The sequence below is a fragment of the Zootoca vivipara genome, chromosome 1 (genome assembly GCF_963506605.1).
Source record: "Zootoca vivipara chromosome 1, rZooViv1.1, whole genome shotgun sequence".
In the NCBI taxonomy this organism is placed as follows: Eukaryota; Metazoa; Chordata; class Lepidosauria; order Squamata; family Lacertidae; genus Zootoca; species Zootoca vivipara.
In genome coordinates this window covers 43,193,932-43,215,399 of record NC_083276.1, presented here as the reverse complement: position 1 = coordinate 43,215,399, position 21,468 = coordinate 43,193,932, and the positions used below count along the sequence as shown (strand labels likewise).

General features: G+C 42.6%; 2 protein-coding genes across 5 annotated transcripts in view; both read right to left on the bottom strand.

The window, feature by feature from the left end:
* Positions 1 to 2,714, bottom strand: part of LOC118083547 (cytosolic phospholipase A2 beta) — a 42,614-nt gene extending 39,900 nt beyond the window's left edge. The window contains exon 1 of the mRNA XM_035112065.2: positions 2,450 to 2,714. Within this exon, the coding sequence (XP_034967956.2) occupies positions 2,450 to 2,470 (21 nt within the window). The 5' untranslated portion in view covers positions 2,471 to 2,714. The remainder of the gene's footprint in view (positions 1 to 2,449) is intronic.
* Positions 2,715 to 7,815: 5,101 nt separating this feature from the next.
* LOC118083493 (cytosolic phospholipase A2 delta-like) overlaps positions 7,816 to 21,468 on the bottom strand; it is a 38,903-nt gene continuing 25,250 nt past the window's right edge. For 3 of the 4 annotated variants that reach the window (XM_035111996.2, XM_035111981.2, XM_035112005.2), the window contains 2 exons: positions 20,246 to 20,484; positions 7,816 to 12,250 (listed from right to left, as the gene is read on the bottom strand). In XM_035111996.2, coding sequence (XP_034967887.1) covers positions 20,255 to 20,484 — 230 coding nt within the window. In that variant the 3' untranslated portion in view covers positions 7,816 to 12,250; positions 20,246 to 20,254. Of the gene's footprint in view, positions 12,251 to 17,533; positions 20,485 to 21,468 lie in introns of those variants that run through there. The other variant, XM_035111990.2, reaches the window with a different exon arrangement.

Below are 21,468 nucleotides of genomic sequence, written 5' to 3'. Positions count from 1 at the left end.
GGCCTCCCGCTGCTGCTGCGCAGCCACTGCGCGATTTCTGTTCTCATCCTGAAGCAAAGTTCTTAACCCGAGGTACAGCGGAGTCTGTAACCTGAGGCGTCTGTAACCTGAAGCGTCTGTAACCCGAGGTACCACTCTACACACCCAAATAGATCACTAAGTCTTTTCTAGGCAACTACACATTCGTGTGCTGTAGCTACAGACGCTCTAAATACAGCTGCTGTGTCTCAAAAGAGAACAGGGACTCAAATCCTGACACTAATAATAATAATAATAATAATAATAATAATAATAATAATAATACCCCACCCCTCTGGCTGGGTTTCCCCAGCTACTCTGGGCTGCTCCCAACAGAATATTAAAAACACAATACAACATTCAAACATTAAAAACTTCCCTAAACCGGTCTGCCTTCAGATGTCTTCAGATTGTTGTTTATTTCCTTGACATCTCATGGGAGAGCGTTCCACAGGGTGGGCGCCACTACCAAGAAGGCCTTCTGCCTGGTTCCCTGTAACCTCACTTCTCGCAGTGAGGGAACCACCAGAAGGCCCTCGGAGCTAGACCTGTGTCCAGGCTGAATGATGAGGGTGGAAATACTCCTTCAGGTATACTGGGCCCAGGCCTTTTAGGGCTTTAAAGAGTTATTGCTATTGCTGTTACAGTATTTTTGTTGCAATGACATGTCCTATTCTTTAGTTCAGTAAAGGACTCCCAACTGAGAATGCCAAGGAAACTCTGATAAGCACCTTTAATCCATATTTGCCTGATCCAGCAAGGGAGACTTATGTAAGGAAGCCGCCTTCTAACACAAACACCTTGCAACATGCAGACAGCGTTCCCAGTAGAAATAAGCACACATCCAACATGCCGGCTTGTGTGCATGGCGATCCCTGTTATATTACATCTATTCCCTCATTCAACATTGACAATGATCAGACCTGACATTCTAGTAACCGGATGGGAGGGGAGTTTGGAATCCAAGAGATACCCACGCCAACCAGAAGCATGCTCAGTGCTGCCGGCATTCTCTGTTCAGCACATATGTTCTTGGAAGTCTTTCTATGTGGTGGTGGCTTTCAGTACACATGCACACATGAGGATTCAGAGAATGGGGCAGGTATGCATCAATCTGGATTCAAAGAAGATTCAAAAATACTTTCCATCGCATCCACGTTCTTCGTTGTCAGTGTCCTCCCTGACCTCTTCCCCAGGTGCTGTCTCCTCTACCTAATCTCTGATCTGCAAAAAAGCAATCAGCACCCAGGCTGCTTCTGACATGTCTTGCTCTCGAAATCTGTGAGTTCTGTGCCCCACATTGCTGCTGGTAGTTATATCATTTTCCATTTTATTAGCATCCTGGTGCAATTACTGCTAGTAGAAAACACAAATTAATAACATTATAATAATGTGTTTTAGGCTAATTAAGATGGAACTAGTTACAGGTAGGTAGCCGTGTTGGTCTGACGTAGTCAAAACAAAATAAAAAAATTCCTTCCAGCAGCACCTTAAAGACCAACTAAGTTTTTATTTTGGTATGAGCTTTCGTGTGCATGCACACTTCTTCAGATGGAACTGTATTACTTTTGAATTCATATCCTGGGTTTCTGTTTTACTACTTTTGCTATGTTTGCAACTTTTTATGTTGTAACCGGGTCTAAGGCAGTATACAAAATAAATAAATAAAATAGGGTATGACTAGCCAAGGTGATTATAAGATGCTGGACTGGATGGGCTTTTCGTCTTGATAATGAATGAATTGGTGTGCATCCAAAATGTGTCAAACTGGCAACCATAATTTCCGCTAGAATCGAGAAACCAAACTGCCAACAGAATTCCGCAAGTAGGTTTTCCACATCCCTAAAATGAGCACACGTTATCCCCAGTTGTATAGCTTCTCTAAATGGATGGAGACAGGCAGGCAGGCAGGCAGACATGTCAAAGTTAAATGGCCTTGAAATGCAAAAGTACAGCCACTGAGCAAAGCTCATGACATAAAATTTGGTTGTCTTTAAGGTGCCACAAGACTTTTTTTTTCTGTAGCCCCTGAACTGTCAAATTATCTTCCTTTTCATCCACATTTTAAAAACTTGTTTAAAAAAACAATAAATAAATAAATAAATCTAATAAATAAATAAATCTAATAAATAAATGTTTTAAACTGTTCATTTCATTTCAAACGCAAATCCCATGCTTGTACCATTCAGATTCAAATTGTGCAGCAGCAGCACGCCTTCATCTCACAGAGCAGGAACCAGTCGCTTCATGAAAACTCTCCCCGAAGCAAAACCATGCATGCTGCTGCATCTGACATACATTCCAAATGTTGTTTGAACTTTGCCATTTTCAGACTATTCAGATCCAGGGAGGGGTTGGATGCTCCCCCCCCCCGCCCCCGATTAAATAAAATATAAAGATAAAACAAATTGCGAGAAGTTATTTTCCTTACCTTCTCAGCTGCCGCCCCCATTCTTGGGAAGTCGTAGCGCCACAGTCATAAGCAACGCTTGAACAACAGGTTAACAGGCAAACTGCCTTCAAAGGTGTTGCTGCTGCTTCATATATGTAGCCTCTGAACTCCGCCTACTATGGCCCCTGGGCAGGAAGGAACAGTGTATGGTGCCAGCATGTGGAATACTTGAAACACACAGACTTCAGTGCCATAAAGCCAGATGAAGTAATTTACATTTCCTGAAACACAAGTCCTTCCTCTTTCAACAAGACCTCTAAGTCAGGGCGGTCCAACCCCTCAAACCAAGCAAGAGTCCTTCAAGACAGAACCCACAGGCCACATGCTGAATTAAATTTCCATATTGCTCATGAAAGTGTTTTGCAATGTAGTTAATATTATTTAATAGACACAATATGTTTAAATATATATAAACAAATAATAGATGCAATATATCTATTCATTAAACAAATGGAATACACAAAAGAAGGGTGGTTCATAGATAGATAGATTGTCTGTCTGTCTATCTATCTATCTATCTATCTATCTATCTATCTATCTATCTATCTATGAACCACCCTTTTTTGTGTATTCCACTTGTTTAATGAATAGATAGACAGACAGACAGACAGACAGACAGACAGGTAGATAGAGATGCACTGCATGGAAATGCAGGAGACCCCGAGATTGGGGTGTGTGAGAGAATCCAACCCCTGAAATCCTGACCAGGGAGATCCAAATGCAGACAAAGCAACCCCAAATCCATGGTCGCCACATCCCACCCCTCCCCACACTGTTGCAGTTTGGACTATACCCTTCCCTGTCCACAGTGAGGTCCCTTTTCCTTACCTATATGTGTTTATGCATGCTTTCGATGTGAGAGACATTAGAGGTGGAGATCTTAAAAATCCCCCCCCCCAATCTAAAAACAGAAGCCTGAGTTTGCTCTCCCCAACCAGGCAGGTTTTTCTGCACAGCCAAGATCTACCTACCCTGATCACCTCAAACCTCTGCTGCTGCTCCCTACCCCACTGCTCCCCGGTCTCCAGCCTCCAGCAAACCCCTTGACCTGTGCACAACAGAGACAATGAGGAGCGCCCCCAACTCAAAAGCAGTGGCAGCATCACTGCCAGGTCTCTACTGCTCCAGGGGCTTGAGGGCAGCTCTTGCCTAGGCCTCTGCTCCCTGGCACTGGTGGTTGGGAGACAGTGCCAAATTTAGGGCAGCGCAACCGGTTCCCCCGCACTGGACATGCTGAGGGACATATGTGAAGGAGGCATGAGGGACCCAGGAGCCACTTCCTCTTTCCTGCCCTCCCTGGGACTGCCGAAAAAAAGGGATTTTTTTTTTAATCCAGTAGGCACATCTCTATTGGATTTTAATTGGTTTCATATATGTGTTGTTATTGTTGCTTCAGATTATGTATGTGTGTGGGTGTGTGGCTTTTTAAATGGTTTTCATATATAATTGTTCTGTATATGTTTTGATTGTATTTTAAATCAGTTCATGGCTCCACCCGGCCATGAAGCTCGCTGGTGTCCTTTGGCCAGTCACTGTCACTCAGTCTAACTTTCCTCAAAGGTTAGACTGTTGTGAGGATAAAATGGGAAGAGCATAAATTATGTTCACTAGCTTGAACTCCTTGGAGGAGAGGTGTGGTATAAATTAAACAAATGATGCATTGAATGTTCTTTGTTCGTATACACTGCTTTTATGTCATGCAGGCCTCAACACTGTTTACATAAAAAAATATACACCAATAGTAACAAAATAATTGAAATATCACAAAATACAAAAGATACGTAATCTTTCATGACAATAAAGCTACCAAAATATTTTGCTAAGCAATATTGCAAAATGTGTATTCATTTTCAAATTGTCTATAGCAATTTGGCAATGTAACAGATAAAGGCATGTGCTCCAGCAAAACTCCCAGTGAACTCTGTCACGTGGCTGAGTTGTTTCACATTTTCCTTTCATTTCTGCTCAACAGAAACATAACTGTTTAGAATACGTTTCTGTGTTATTCTCAGTATCATAGTAAATCGGATTATTTTACAATGATTCTCCAGTCTACTCTATTAATAACATGCACATGTAGGCTATCATTCTTGGAGGCTTTTTGTCTTCACATTTGGCATATCTCCACCTTTTTTAAAAAAAATCTACATGTACTGTATCTTAGCTGCCAATTACCTCAAGCCTTTTCCTGGTGTGTATTAGTGAGCACATATTGGAGAGGGGAGACCAAGCGTAGAGATCTGTCCCAACCTCGATTTATGTGTTCCATATGCACATACACTACATGGGTCACATGATAGCCTGATTTGCATGGGCTACGTGATTTGCATAGCTGAGTAGCTGAGCAAAAACGCTCCTTTTGCTTGTGTTCTTCTCAGGCCCTCTTTCTCTCTCTTATCCCTGATATACACCTGAGACTGAGCAATGCCTGCATTCCATTCAGTGTAACCTCCTTCCCCATATGTCATGTTCCCTTTCCCTGTATCCCACACCGCTCTCAGTTGCCATTGCTCACTTCCAAAATCCTCACATTGTCCAGTGTGTTTGCAGAAAGACACTTAATACAGTAAGTAAGTAATACAGTAAACGGCCTTGGTTCAGTATACCTGAAGGCGTGTCTCCACCCTTATCGTTCTGCCCAGACACTAAGGTCCAGTGCTGAGGGCCTTCTGACGGTTCCCTTGCTGCAAGAAGCCAAGTTACAGGGAACCAGGCAGAGGGCCTTCTTGGTAGTGGCACCCACCCCGTGGAACGCTCTCCCACCAGATGTCAAACAGAAAAACATCTACCAGACTTTTAGAAGATATCTGAAGGCAGCCCTGTTTAGGGAAGCTTTTCATGTTTAACTGACCATTGTATTTTAATATTTTGTTGGAAGCCGCCCAGAGTGGCTGGGGAAACCCAGCCAGATGGGTGGAGTATAAATATATTATTATTATTATTATTATTATTATTATTATTATTATTATTATTATTATTAGCAGTCCTGAGGTCCCATAAGTAGGTCGCTTGCAACAAGTTTTTAATTTTCTTAATTTATTAGATTTTCCCTGGAAAGGGTAAATTCAGATGATTATTATTGGGGGGGGGGGGTTGCCATTCTGACAACAACCATTTTATGTGGATGCTGCAGGAAACCTTCCATGCGTAAGGTGCAATGATCCCACTGGAAATGCTAGCATGGAAACACCCGCAATTATTGTTCCTTGTTAGGCTTTTTAAAAAAATGATGGGGAACCTTTTTCTTCTTCAAATATTCACTGTTCTGCAGCATGTATTGTAATTAAGTTGACGTTTTTTGTCCTTAAATTGGACTTTGCACCTGGATTTCCATAGAGATCAGCTAGTTTTCCTGTGTAGTTGTGCCAATTTGCTGTCATTACATACGTAATTCCTTTGTGAAGACGACAAGCTTTCTCTCCCTTCAGTGCTTCCTTTTGATCCATCTTCTTGGAGCAAAGTGGACATTTTTCTGCTCCCCAGGCACCTCCACCAATGTTTCTATGTACACTCAGTTCCCCTGCCAAACTTTCCTGGGCACAACATTTGAATGGCAATGCCTATCAACTAGGAGCGCCCCCCCCCAATATTTTATTGGAGGGGCCGGAGGAACCTCAGCCCCTAGGAGTTGGCTCCTATGGAGGGCCTGCAGGAGCAAGGAAGGCAAAGGAAGGAAGGCATTAGGAAGCCAACATGAGGAAAAAGCAAAGACCAGGATGGAAGGGAGAAGCTGTGAGACAGGGAGTCATGTGAGAAGGAGGACAAGGAATCAGGAAATAAAATGCAGAAATAGAGCGGGACTTTAATTGCAGGTCCAGTGCTATAGAAAAGCTGAACAAGGAAGCAAGCTTGGCTACACTGCAGGGAACATTCCATAAGGATTATTCCAAACAGGCTGTAAACAGCACTTGTTTTTTGCATTATCGATCCTCATTCACCATGAAATGTATATCCAAAGTGGCTGACTAAAAGCCACCCAAAATGGTAAAAGGTTCCACAGAGTCTGCTTTATAATATATGAACTCTATTTGTGACTGAGTCATGAAGGAAGGGCCATAGCTCAGGGGTAGAGCACCTGCTCTGCCCGCGAAAGGTTGTTGGTTCAACCCCTGGCATCTTCAGCTGAGAAAGCAGAGCCCTGTCTGAGAGATGCTGCAACCCAGTATGGACAGTACTGAGCTAGATGAAGCAATGGTCTGACTCAGTATAAGGCAGCTTCCTATGTGCCTCTGAGGGTATTGCTCAAGATGAAGATAGGGGAGGGTGCAGTGGTAATACAGGTTCTTAGCCATTATCTGTCACAAGTTTCCTTCCCAGAATAGCACCAACTTTTATAGCAACCTGAATTCTAATTAGTGAAGCTGCAGTTAAGGTGTATATTTCATAATGCAATCTAGGTGAGAATTGTCATCATGTGTTCATTAATGAATGCTCTTCCGCAGAAAATGCTGAACATAACGAGCGCCATTATATCCTTATAACAATTTGCATTGAGGGAAAACTAGTCATACTCAGTGTGGACCCACTGAACTCGATGGACTTAGGTCAGCTATATGCCCTGATTTCAACAGGTCTACCCTGGGTATGATTTAATCAGATACAACTCAGTATGTGTACCCTGGGTATGATTTAATCAGATACAACTCAGTATGTGTAGTGCTGTGCATTTATTCCTATACTAACTGCAAATTATACACAATCCTATGTAACTGAACTTTAACTGAGGATACTTGGAGTGAAAGTGCTTAATTCCCCCCCCCCAAAAAAATTCTGTTGTACACTCCAAATGGCTTACCATTTAGACCCCCATATAAATGGCTTACCATTTATACAGAGGTACCACTGTATTGGGGCAAAGTTCTCAACTTGAGGTAACTCTTCCAGGTTAGCAGAGTTTGTAACCTGAAGCGTTTGTAACCTGAGACGTTTGCAACTCGAGGTACTACTGTATGTATTTGGGAGGGAAACTCATGAGTGAAACAGGGTGGAGCAGGAAAATCTGGAGCAGAGAAGGCAACAGTTGTTAAGCACATGGAGAGAGAGCTGCTGCTTTTCTCTTCCCAGGACCAACCAAGTAATTTTTGCAGGATATGGAGGATATGTCAATTACCCAAGGCCAGCTAATTTATTTTGGGCCTGGAGCAGAAAATCTCATGAGCAGCTCTCTCCTGCATTCTTGACAGTCAAAATACAATAAAAAAAACAGCCTAAATATCTAACAATTTGCTGCCTTCTCAAGAAACTCCACATCAGCTTGTTGAGGTGACCACAGGCTCACTTTACCGAATCTACTTGCTCCTCATTGACCTACCTTGGCCATAGGGAGGCGAGCAGGGGTTCAGTATTCATTTGATTCTGCTGCCTGGAATCCAAATCCTATCACGCAAATCGCCTCCTTCAAAATCTCAACTTTATTTTTCAGTTTCATAACTGGCAGGTGGAAACAGGAAATCTGAGAGAACGTTACCGCATGGAGTCTGAACTTTGGCACAAAATTTGGTTTCCTCAGAATCATGGCTTTCCCCCCTCAGACAAGTTAAATACTTCCAAGTCCCACTGATTTCTACTCACTATCTCCAACTAAGGACTCCATGGATTGTTACGCCGCAGGTTTACTACACTCAAGCACTTGCCATGTGAGGAGAGAGACTCCATCAGGCAAGGCCTTTTTCCACCTGCTCTGTCCCACCCTCTTGTCTCTGCTTCTCAATTTGTATTGTATTATTTTATGTACTGTGGCTTGCCATTGTTTTATTGATTATAGTTTAGAAATTGTTTGTTGTAACTGTTGAGTGGATTTCTGTTTAACTTTTATATGTTGTTATTATTATTTAATACTATTCTAATGATTGTTGAATGTTACTTTTTGATGTAGGTTGCCTATTTTATAATTATGTTTTATTATCACATTTTTGTATTGCATTAGATGTACATTTTTTGTTTCTTCAGCTTGAGTATTGTACGATAGAAAGACGGTAGGCCTATACAAAATAAAAATGATGATGATGATGATGATGATGTGGGTTTCAAGATTGGCCTGAAAGCATGCCAACAACGTCTGCTGAAATCTCACCCAAGATGGGCTTGAAAAGGGTTTCCTGCAGAAAGGGAGGATTCCCCATTCTCCCCACAGGGCTGTTCCATATCTTGTCTGTTGCCAGGGCTGTTGCCCAGCCTTACCACTTTCACTCTTGTACCTAAACTGCAGTCAAATATGTAATTTGAGCAAGAAGGTCATGCACATACAGACCGGATCACAGCACAGAATATGTGGCATCTTTGCATATCAAACCTAGTTTTTTGTGGAGATTCCTCCTCCTCTTTTCCTCAGAAAATGCTCTCCCTCCCTGCTCTTTTTCCAGATTATTGTAGGAAGTGCTGACCTTCGAAGTACAGTGTGCAAAGAGGATTCCAAGGGCCTGTGCTGGAGCAGAACTATCTAGATCCCTAAGGATTTGTTACGATCCCTTTTTGAATACAGTATTTAGTATCAAAAGTAGAAATCTAGGTTGCATCTCAGCAGGATATAAAACATTTGGCGATTGTTATGTCGTGACAGTGATGATTACATAAAAAATAAAACCAAATGAAATGACTCCTGAAGAAGATCCTAGGAACTGCTGTTTTAAATGTGCATTTAATGCTTTCTTTTGAAATGTTAATATTTGCTATGTTAAATGTGCCTTCTGTACTTGACCCCCTTTGCAATGTTCTATTTTGAAATCTTTAAGAAAATGTTTTAGTTTCCTGTTAATTATGGCGCTTTGAATGTACATTTGATTTTATATTTGACTTTCTTCAGCAACGTTTTATTCTAAATTGTTTTGTTTGATGTTTTAATGTAGGTTGTATTCCGCTTTTTATTCTGCTGGAGGAGACTCTTGAGAGTCCCATGGACTGCAAGAAGATCAAACCTATCCGTTCTGAAGGAAATCAGCCCTGAGTGCTCACTGGAAGGACAGATCCTGAAGCTGAAGCTCCAATACTTTGGCCACCTCATGAGAAGAGAAGACCCCTGGGAAAGACCCTGATGTTGGGAAAGATTGAAGGCACTAGGAGAAGGAGACAACAGAGGACGAGATGGTTGAACAGTGTTCTCGAAGTTACCAACATGAGTCTGACCAAACTGCAGGAGGCAGTGGAAGACAGGAGTGCCTAGCGTGCTATGGTCCATGGGGTCATGAAGAGTCGAACACGACTAAACGACTAAACAATAACAACAAATCCGCTTTCAGATTCCCCCCCCCCCTAAAAATATAAAGTGGCATAGAAATAAAATGAATAATAGTAATAATAATTATGATAATAATACATGAGGTTATTGGCATCAGTGGCGTAGCGTGGTTTACAATGAATTACCTGTAAACTAAACCCAATAAAACAGCATTTAGACATTTAGTTAGCTGTTGTAGCGGGAATGCTTGATCTTTATTAATGCTGTTTTGGATTATGGAATATGATACAGCAGGTTCCTTCATACTGTAATCCAGCAATTATCCTATTATGCTGTCAAAACATTGTTAATCTTAATTATCACCAGGAAAAAGCCAGGATTACCTTAGATATTATACAGACACCCTGATTCTAAACACTTTTCAAAGAAATGAGAGAGAGGGCTCAATTTTCTCAGACTGCTTTGAGAATGAAGTCATACGGCAAATGCCTGTCAGAGCAATACTGTACTATATGCAAATGCCCAGGCTAGTGCTTATAGAACTGCAGCCTGTAACACTCGGTTCTCTCCATGATAAGAAAAAGCATCATGTTACTTTCTGGGGGGAAATACTTCAGTTGTCATTAAGGAGGCAAATTATTTGTACTGCCAGGCTAATGTTCCCCAAAACTAGTGAGCTTCCAGGTGCACATGAGGCCAGGATCTGGACAACTGCATGTTCTGGGAGTTACACAGTTTATCACACGTTTGCTTTATTTGCAAACTTGAATCAGATCACTGTATTGGGATTTCGTCTTTGCAGAATTTGTGTAATTTTGTGGCAGAATCTGAGTTTATTTTAACATAGGGGATGCCTGAACCTGCCAGCAGTTCCTGTACTGTACTAATTTTAAAAATTGTCATTCCTGGAGACATACACTTGTTTTCTCCACAGACTCCTAAAGCTATCACTTTTATTTGACTTTGTTTATTCATTATTAAACTAACTGCCTGGCGTTCTTTGTGCCAACTGCCTTTCTCCTTCATCTGCTTTCAAATGAAATCTCGCGCTTCATCCTACCATCGGGAAAAATCATCAAAACCAGAACAAGAAGATGTCAGAAACCAACAGAAAAGAAAACACATTACTGGGACAAGAAAAACAAATAACCATAATCTTCAAAAGCAGTTCAGCCAGTCATAGGGCTGCCATACGTCCGGATTTTCCCTGACATTACTGGGATTTCAAAGGCGGAATTGACATCGGGGAGAGGGGGGCGGCTTCCAGAAAGGTGGTACTTACTTTGTCCTGGATCTTAGGCAAGTCAATTAAAAAATTGTGTGTTTTATGGGTCTGAAAAAAAAAGCTCAACAACTTTCTGGGTGTCCTGGTTTTTACTCTTTGAGATATGGGAACCCTAGCCATGTTTTGAGAAGACTAAGTGTTCAAACACGTATGACAGATATACTAATGACTTATAGCTCCCTACTTGATGGCTCAACTAGTATGGAAATATCTCCTGTATTAGAGTTGTCAGCTTATAGCCAGAAGGGATTGGCAAATATTTATGAATGCATGGTAGCTGTTGATGCAATTACAGGCAAGACAGCCTAGTATTCCTTTCACTAATTATTGGAACTGGAAGCATCTGGCATGTCAGCAGTACTGTATTGGGGGGGAAATGGGTCAAGGGGATTATTACTAAAGATAATTGTCTTGGCAAGGAGGAAGTATCATGGTAGATTTGAGAAACACAACTGGAAATTATACACATTTCTAGATTCAGTGATGGAATTGCTCTGGCAGAGATGAGTGGCCAGTGTCATATGTAGGAGAGCAGGAATTAGGAACTCTGCACAAGCAGCACAAGATCCCTTCACCCAGTTTGGGATGACTCCTCTCCTCCCACAGAAACCCTGTAAGAGACAGCCTGCAGTGTTCAGTGAGTCCCCCTGACCCTCGAGATGCTTTTCAGGGAGGTATGAGGGCAACAGTGGAGAGGGAAACTTCAGTGTGCAACTGTCCTCCACTCGCAGAACTTCGGATACACTCCCATGACAATTAGCAAGCTGGTGCCTAGAAAGGTATACAAATGAGAAATTGTGCTTGTTGTTGACTGGCTGGTTATTATAAGCTTGAGGTCATTCACATAGAACAGTAGGATGAGTTGGGTGTGCTGTATGTCTGAGTTCCTGGATCCAGCAAGGATTCAATTACTGGAATAGCCAGGCGAACTTCTTACTAGTGGCCCACTATGTATGGGTTGTTAGGATAACAAAGGAAGTGGTTCTGCACCAGAGGGCAAATGCCCTCCACTGGCTGGTACGGTAGTAGTGTGTGAGAGCTATAAGTTGAGGTGTGTGAGCTAGAAGCAGGAAGCAGGCTGGGCAGCAGACAGACAGAGTCATGCCTGATTTCTGCTGGAATCCAAGGCTGTGGCCACGAGAGAAGCAATAACTTAGTGGGCTGTTAATGCTGTGAGCCCCTCCATCATAGGCTCAGGTTGCAAACAAACCATATATTATAAAGACACCAGTTTCTGCCATCCTTCATTCCAAGAGAATCGAAGCAGCTGGAACCTCTGGAATCTTGCACCACTCAGTGACTGGGGTGGCGTGCCACAATACTGTAAATAAATAAATGCCATGTGTAAGCACATGATTTCTTCAAAGGCATCCCTGGAATTTACTTGTAATAAATGCCAATATGTTTAGTTCTCTTTCCACATACTTATTATTGTTAGAAATAGCTGAACTAAGTATATATGCAACTAAATATAGGCCCAAGGCACCAAACCTCTGTACTTAACGACACTATAAATATTGTTTGATCCATGTATATCACATTGTAATTATGAGGTATCAAAAACTAATCACAAAAAGTTCTAAAAATGGGGATGGGGAACCTGTGGCTCTCCAAATGTTGTTGGACTCCAACCTCTGGCAACCAATGGTCATGGATGATGGAAATTGTAGTCCAACAAGATCTGGAGGACCACAGTTTTCATTCCAGTCTTAAAATATACTGAGGGTTTGTTTGGGAGGGGGTATATAATATAACATTGAATATATTCAAGAGCAGGCTTTTAAATCTTGTTGAGAATCTTGTTTTTCCTGAAATCCCTTTGTTCACCTCATCTGAAATGGTGCCCACGTGTACCCCTAAGATCTCCCTCAAAGGTCAAATAGAGATTTACTAGACCAGAGGGCCTCCGTAACTATGGAGCACTGTAGTACATGCAATGCCAAACTGAAAGGAAGGAGGCTGCCCTTACATGCCCTGAAACAGAGGCCCGTCCCAAAATTGCACCATAAATACAGCTGCCTCTTTTTTGCTGTATGCCCTGATTTGGCATTGTCAGCATTATGTTCCTGTTCCCAGACCTGCAGCAAAGGATATATGCTGGTGGAAGACAGAGGCATAAGCAGAAAGCCTATTCCACCAGCTGTCCTTTTTCATCAAACACATCTCTACATGATGCAGCATTAAATATGTCAGTGATGATGTCATCCCTGGATGAACTGAGGTTAAAGGGAACTTATATGGATTCCTCTCCCTTCCACGGATGCACAGCTAAGAATATCTTAACTGCACCCAGGGCTTTGGGCTCATTAGCTCTCAAAATAACTTAAGGCCTGAACCTGTTTCACTTAAAACGTACTCTGAAGGGACGGCTGCCACTAACTGAAAGGCAGCCCAGCCATGCTGTTCAGATTTCACTCAGAAGCTTCAATGGCTGCTCTGTTTAGCAAAGAAAATTCCAAATTCAGCAAGCATGGAATTAAGAGGCTGAGAATGAATAAGCTGGTAGAATTTCTGAAGAAGGGGAATAGACTGTCCCACTTCAGACTTCAGAGGTGAATGCCACATTTCAGAATACATATACTACACTGCAAGTTAAAAGAGGAGGGGAGGAAACAACAACACCTTGACCAGGCATCCCCAAACTGCGGCCCTCCAGATGTTTTGGCCTACAACTCCCATGATCCCTAGCTAACAGGACCAGTGGTCAGGGAAGATGGGAATTGTAGTCCAAAACATCTGGAGGGCCAAAGTTTGAGGATGCCTGACCTAGACTATTACACTGGCCATTCCCATCCTTCCTGCAAGCAGAGTAACCCTAGAGGCATAGCAACCCTGCCCTAATTTATTTAGTTTTCCACTACACTCCAAAGCATTCCTAATAATTTCAAAATCCTCCATGAGTGAAGATTAGGAAGGCAGGCAAAGATCAAAGTCCAGGATAGAGTGATGAAGCAGCCAAAGGCAGATAATAGGGAAACTCCAATTGCATACCTAGTTTCTCATATTGACAGGCCTTCACTTACTAAACCACCAAAACCCAATTCTTCTTTCTCCCACTCACATTCTGCTGCCACCCTGCTCTGACCCACCCAGAGTCTGTCAAGCCAGGAAGGCAGTGCCCCACCTCAAAAGCCACACCTGATTAATATATGATTAGGATGATTATTATTTAAACGTTTATTAATATTTGCAGCCTATGGGGGGGGGAACCCTGTGATAAGTGCCATAAGAAGCGATACACATTTAATAAATGTCAGATCCGTTTAATAATACGCAAGTGTCACACTTCCAATTTATCCCAAAGTTTTAAAGTTGGCCATCTACGGGAAACCATCTCTGATGGCAGCTACCAGCCTCTGACTCTTTGTCTATATCCATTTCCCTGTTCTAAAAAAGAACTGGCTCTTCTCCAAAACTTTATATGGTAACTTTGCTGATTGGGGCTGGGGTGAGAGATGGACATCACTCTTCCCATTTATGTCCGTGGCCACTATTTCCTCCTCTGTGTAATATTAGTGTTGGACATATTTTGTACTTGAGTGCCTGCTTACAAGTTCCTGTGGTCACTCCCTATAATGCTTTTGTCCCATTTGATCAGGCTCTGAAACAGGGTCTCCCTAAGTTCACAGGTCTGCTTGAAGACTGGTTTAATTCATCAGAGCTTAATTGGAGCCATGGATTGGTTCTGAAAACTATGTTGAGTGCCAGGGCTCAGCCCCAGAACATAACAGTGAAATAATGATGAGAGGAAGAGTTCCATGTAGAATGCCCCCCTCCTCTCTCAGATGAATAAATGGCCAATCCACAGGGCTAGAGCCTAGGGGGTGCACCTTTCCAATAAGAGTCAAAGCAGCTGCGCTGAAATGGTTGGGAGTGGGACCACACTCCAGCAAGATGCCCCGTCTAGGTTGCGGACGGACCACACACCAGCAAGAAGCCCACCAGTAACTAAAGCCTCCTGTTCATCTCCATGACTCTTGGGCATGCCCACGTCAGAGGTCATCATTGCTAGTGATCACATGTCACACTTCCTATTGGTCAGTCAATAAGGGCTACAGAGAATGCAAGGAGCAGATAGAATAGAGCAAACCAGGATGTAGCACTTCCTACAAGGTATTCCTGACCTGATGCCTGAGGGGGAAGTGGGCATCCAAGAGGCTAAACTTTGAACCTATAGGAAACCATTTACTCTCAACCTCAAGAGCAACGGAGCAACTTCAGGGAGGGATGGAGGTGCTCAAGCCAGAGAGGGGAAGCCACATTCTGAGTCCAGTGTAGGTGTATTTTTAGGCTGGGACGTAAGTGAAGCCTTTTTGCCTCAAAGATTTTCCTTCATGTTTCTTCTTACATGCCTAACGGCATCTGCAGATGCTGTAGTTCTTGTATGGCACTGTAACTGCATGAGGCAACCAATGTTGCCACACTGAGAGTTTCTATCAAACTGATAAATCCAGTTGCTGATAAGCTGATTCATTTCCCAGAAAGACTGTGTACTAGTGTCATAGGTGCTGATGATCCAATGCCATTTTCAGCACCCTGTCATTGCAGATTATTCTTTTTCCTCCCTCCCATTTTTGCAACACCCCACACCAAGATTAGCTCCATCCTGTGCATGAATAGGTTCTGGATGCAGCATCAGTTTCCACTCTTTGTACAGGTGACCTATTTCCTCCTCAACTTCTGGACAAACCCCTGCATTCCTCCTGACCTTAGAGTCCCTATATTATCCCCACTGCCCATCTGAGCTACTCCAAGTGCCTCGGAAGCACAGTTCAACAAACACAGGCCCTCCTTTTGAACCTGGAGCTTGAGAGGGGCTGGAGATGGCTCCAAACACTTCTTTGTGTTTTGAAGAGTATCAGAGGGCCTGAGAATGGCAGTGCCACTCTCTTCCCCCAGCTCCAAAATCAAGAGGACCACTTTCTGCTGCACTTCCAAGGCACCCCATGTACAGTGGACCCTCTAGTTACATACCGCTCTGGGTACGTAACTTTTGGGTTTAGGACGCAGCAAACCTGGAAGTGTATAGCGGGTTTTGCCGCAAATCCGCAGAAGTGCTCTCTGCACCGCGTGCGTGCGCAGAAGCAGCACCTCTTCCTACAGACTTTCCAGGTTGCAGACGGACCCCTGGAACGAATTTAATTCATATCCAGAGGGTCCACTGCACAATGTCCCCATCCTCGCCATACTTCCAAGCTTGAGAGATAAGCAAGATATTATTACACTGAATTTCAGGGGTGCAAAACATGATGAGGTACAATGCTTCCATTGAGAGGATGGACAGTGTCCTGGCAACCACAAATTTCTGCTTCGTTACCAACAGGCAACCCTGTTTAGGGAAGTTTTTAATGTTTGCTGTTTTATCGTGTTTTTAATATTCTGTTGGGAGCTGCCCAGTGTGGCTGGTGAAAACCAGCCAGATGAGTGGGGTATAAATAATATATTATTTTTTAAAATTTCTTCCAGTAGGACCTTAGAGACCAACTAAGTTTGTCATTGGTATGAGCTTTCGTGTGCATGCACACTTCTTCAGATACACTGAAACAGAAGAAGTGTGCATGCACATGAAAGCTCATACCAATGACAAACTTAGTTGGTCTCTAAGGAGCTACAGGAAGGTTTTTTTTATTTTGTTTTGACTACAGAAGACCAACACGGCTACCTACCTGTAACTAATTTATTATTATTATTATTATTATTATTATTATTATTATTATTATTATTATTATGTGTGGCGCCATCTGCATACACATCTATTGTGCCATGCATTAGTGGCAGTAAATCATACCTTTGCTTCCACAAGCCACACCCATCCACGAACAAACCATCTATACTGTCAGTGCTGCTAAACAGGAGAAAAACCACCTGGCACAGTATATGTTAGTAAAACCTGTCCTCTTGCATCCCTGTGGGCCTCTGCCATTCAGATATTATTTATGACCCTGCATTGCCTCACGAAGCCAAGTTAGCTAGTCATTTCTTAATGTGGGGCATGATGCTCATAAAGGAACTCCAGCAAAATTACATTTGAAGCACTAACTTTGCTTAACGTATCTGCCCACATGGTTGTGGTTGTTTTCAGAGGAGGAGCTGTGTTAGTCTTTTGCAACATGCATTAATAGGTTCTGGAAGCAGTATCCATTTCCTCAGTTCATTTTGACAGTCCAGAGTTGCATACACAATAATTACTCCCAGCACTGATGATAGTAAATTACACATTTACCTTTTATTTATTTACTATGCTTATATCCTGCTCTTTCTCCCAAAGAAGCCCAGGGCAATGAGCAATGATAAAATAAAATAAAAAATCTTAAAAACATTTCGAATACGTATTTCATATTCATTTATTCACACCCAGATCCATATCTTCCAATCCCATTTCCCGATGGCCTGATTGGGGGGGGGGGTGTGGATTTCAAATTCCTCTTCTTCTGTTCTTTTTCTAGTTACAGGTAGGTAGCCGTGTTGGTCTGATGTAGTCGAAACAAAATAAAAAAAATCCTTCCAGCAGCACCTTAAAGACCAACTAAGTTTTTGTTTTTTGGTACGAGCTTCCGTGTGCATGCACACTTCTTCAGATTGTGCATGCACACGAAAGCTCATATCAAAATAAAAAACTTAGTTGGTCTTTAAGGTGCTGCTGGAAGGAATTTTTTTATTTTGTTCTTTTTCTAATAGTGTTACCAGAGTTTGGGTAGCTATTTCCTCTATATTCAATTGTACGCAGAGTCCTTTCTTTCTTGGCTCTGTCTCTGCCAAATCAGGATATTTCTTAATCTCTTGGTCTGTGATTTCATTCGCATTCCTCCAACACCATAACTCCACCATTTGGCTTTTTCATTCCTCCAGGTACCTGTGTGGAGGTCCTCTCCATTTCATCATTTACTGCCTCCAACTTTACCATTCCACTCTCCTGTTCTGGCAGTCCTCCATCAATATTATTTTCCAAAGCCTCTCTATGTCTTCTTTAGCCTCAGCTTTGTCTGGTCCATTTTTATTCACCATCTCAGCTCTGAGCTCTTTCAGCTCTTTCCAGGATGGACTTTTTCAGGAGTAATTGGACCAGGGGTCAGCAAACTTTTTCAGCAGGGGGCCGGTCCACTGTCCCTCAGACCTTGTGGGGGGCCGGACTACCGGTATATTTTGAAAAAAATATGAACAAATTCCTATGCCCCACAAATAACCCAGAGATGCATTTTGAAAAAAAGGACACATTCTACTAATGTAAAAACACCAGGCAGGCCCCACAAATAACCCAGTGATGCATTTTAAATAAAAGGACACATTCTACTCATGTAAAAACAAGCTGATTCCCGGACCGTCCGCGGGCCGGATTTAGAAGGTGATTGGGCCACACCCGGCCCCCGGGTCTTAGTTTGGGACCCCCTGAATTGGACCACTACTTCTTTCTGGATGGTTGGCCATCCTCAGATCCACTCAGTCATACAGTACAGTAAGCCAAGAGGGACAAGGGTCCAAGAGGCACATGGCTGACCCATTATTGCAAGGACTTTAAATCTCTAACTGCATTATAAAAGAACAGCAACAACAATAACATCACGCCAGGTGTCTTAGGGCTTAACAAGACATTAACCAGCTGTCCTTCAAGGGTTAAAATGAGGTTCTAAGCAGCTGCATGTCAAAGGAAATCAGGTCAGCAAAGCAGTGCCACGGGAGGAAGTGTTTAGCCATTTCCCCAGTCTAATCCCTCCTCAAAACTGTTATTTGCCTGGTGGAGAAAGATATGCAGGTACCAGGGTACAATCTAAACTAGGAGCTCTTTCATTTCTGAGCTATTTCTGCGCCAGAATTCCTCTTGAACATAACTGCCACTCAGTTTGCAGTGCACATGGCAATGACTATCACATTGTATCACACATTTTTATTCCACAGCATCTTGAGTGAGAGGCACATGGGTTAATTCTGCGAATACTCCTTGCCCCTTTCAGATAAATGCAATGTGCATCTGCCCACGTGGTTGTGGTTGTTTTCAGAGGAGGAGCTGTGTTAGTCTTTTGCAGCAAAACATTGAAGAGTCTTGCAGCAGCGTAAAATGAGCACTTTTGTTATAGCATACACTTCCATTGGCTACATTCAGTCCATCAGATGAACTGTGAGGAAATTACGTGCAGAAAAGCACACCTTATAGACACACACAAAAACCCTGTGCATATATCTATAAACTTATATAACGCAGGATAACATTTCATGCATCTGATGAAGTAGAAAATATTATGCCATAATAAATTGCTAAGTCTTTACTGTCCCACAAGAATCTGTTGGTTTTATGGGTGGTTTCACTCCAGTCTCTCCTGGTGATCAATCTGCCTTTACTATCAGGGTGGAAGGATGGATAAATGACAGGTAGAAGGGGTAATAGGCAGATCACAAGAGGGTGGACATGTAACGAAAACATTACAGGTGCAGAGTCTTCATCTAACATTGCAAGCTGTTATTACTACGTACAAACGTGAAAGCTCTCTAGTACCAAAGATTTTTAAATGATTATGATTTAATTCCTTAATTTATACTGCCATCTTGTGTTCACCAAATGAAAGCCCAGTTGCAAGACTTGCAGTTCCATGTATGGCCTTACCTTTTGCCCTGCGCTTTACAAGCACAGGTCTACACTTTAAAGCACCGCGTCCAAGCACTTTTTATTTGCCCCGGCAAAATCCCACTATTTAACACTGAATCGGAACAAATGATGATTCGGATTTTCCATGGATTGCTGTTTGCTCCTATTCAGAGGTAAAGAGCAATTTTACAAGGCACTTTAAAGCATGGACCTATTCCTAGAAACACGGCACAAAAGGAAGTCTGGATGAACCCTAAGCCAGAGATGGGGAACCTGCAGCCCTCCAGACATCGTTGGACTCCAAATCCCACCAGCCACAATCAGCAGAGGCAATAGTCAGGGATGGTGGAAGTTGTAGGACATCAAAGTCTCAATGGTCTCAAGTTTTCCATGCTTGATGTAAGCAATTGGAATACAATATGTTAAGCAAAAACAGTGCAATGTTGTCATTGCAGGAAATTATATAGGCTGGCCCAGCTGACAATCCCTCTTTCTGTGCTGGAGGAACCAACTTCCACATGCCCTTCACTTAAGGGGAAGCAGACACTTCATCCAAAGACAAGCACATACGGTATGTATGGGTGCCCATGTCCCCATCAAAGTTCAGAATAAGAATAATGATGCAGTTTTAATTTTGCTGCTGTTGTTATTTTAATTTCTTGCCCACCCTTATCCCTGAGATCGCCAGGGCAGATTTCACCATTCACTGTAAATGGGGACTGAATTGAAAAATCCCACCTGATTGATTCATGTTGATTGTATTTGCTTTTGCTTCCTGCTGGCTTTTCTCCTTTCTACTGCTGTCTGCAGAGCTTGCAAAATCAGTTCCTTGTTATTTTGAATGTTATAGTCACTCAGGTTTATAAGTTTGTTGAATTCCTCCTCGGTGTAAGTCAAATTTGTCATTCTGTATGGTGAGTTTAAACTTGTAAAATCCACCTCTCCGTTAGCCGTGTCTGCAGAAGTTCGCCTAATTCCTGCACAAAGGTTGCCAAAAATGGATAGTACGGGGGGGGGGGGGAGTGGGAGGAAGAGATTGAGTTAACACTGTGTCTGTAAAACAATATCCCTCTATGACAAGGATGCCCAAATTCTTTATTGTGGAGAGTCATTCTATTCTCCAGACAGCTGTCTTTCTATTATAGAACACAACCGGCAGGCTATTACATATGATATATTCAGCACAATCCAGCAATAAAGACTTTGCAGTCACAGAGCACAAGTTGGCCATATTTTGGACATTCCAAATGCATGACCAAACATGGACTCTCTCATGGATGTACAGAAAAACATGTTTTTCTATCTTGATTGATATTTCATCAGAGGGCTGAAGGATAAAATAGTTTAATGGCCTATATGTGCTTTTGGGTTGTCAGTGACATTATTTATAACAGCAGCAGTGAAATCTATGCATGTTTATTTGGAATTAAGTCCAAATCTGTATAGTTAAAGCTATGGTTTTCCCAGCAGTGATGTATGGAAGTGAGAGCTGGACCGTAAAGAAGGCTGATCGCCAAAGAATTGATGCTTTTGAATTATGGTGCTGGAGGAGACTCTTGAGAGTCCCATGGACTGCAAGAAGATCAAACCTATCCATTCTGAAGGAAAGCAGCCCTGAGTGCTCACTGGAAGGACAGATCCTGAAGCTGAGGCTCCAATACTTTGGCCACCTCATGAGAAGAGAAGACTCTCTGGAAAAGACTCTGATGTTGGGAAAGATTGAGGGCACAAGGAGAAGGGGACGACAGAGAATGAGATGGTTGACAGTGTCCTCGAAACTACCAACATGAATTTGACGAAACTGTGGGAGGCAGTGGAAGACAGGAGTGCCTGACGTGCTCTGGTCCATGGGGTCACGAAGAGTTGGACACGACTAAAGGACTATGAATTATGGTGCTGGAGGAGACTCTTGAGAGTCCCATGGACTGCAAGAAGATCAAACCTATCCATTCTTAAGGAAA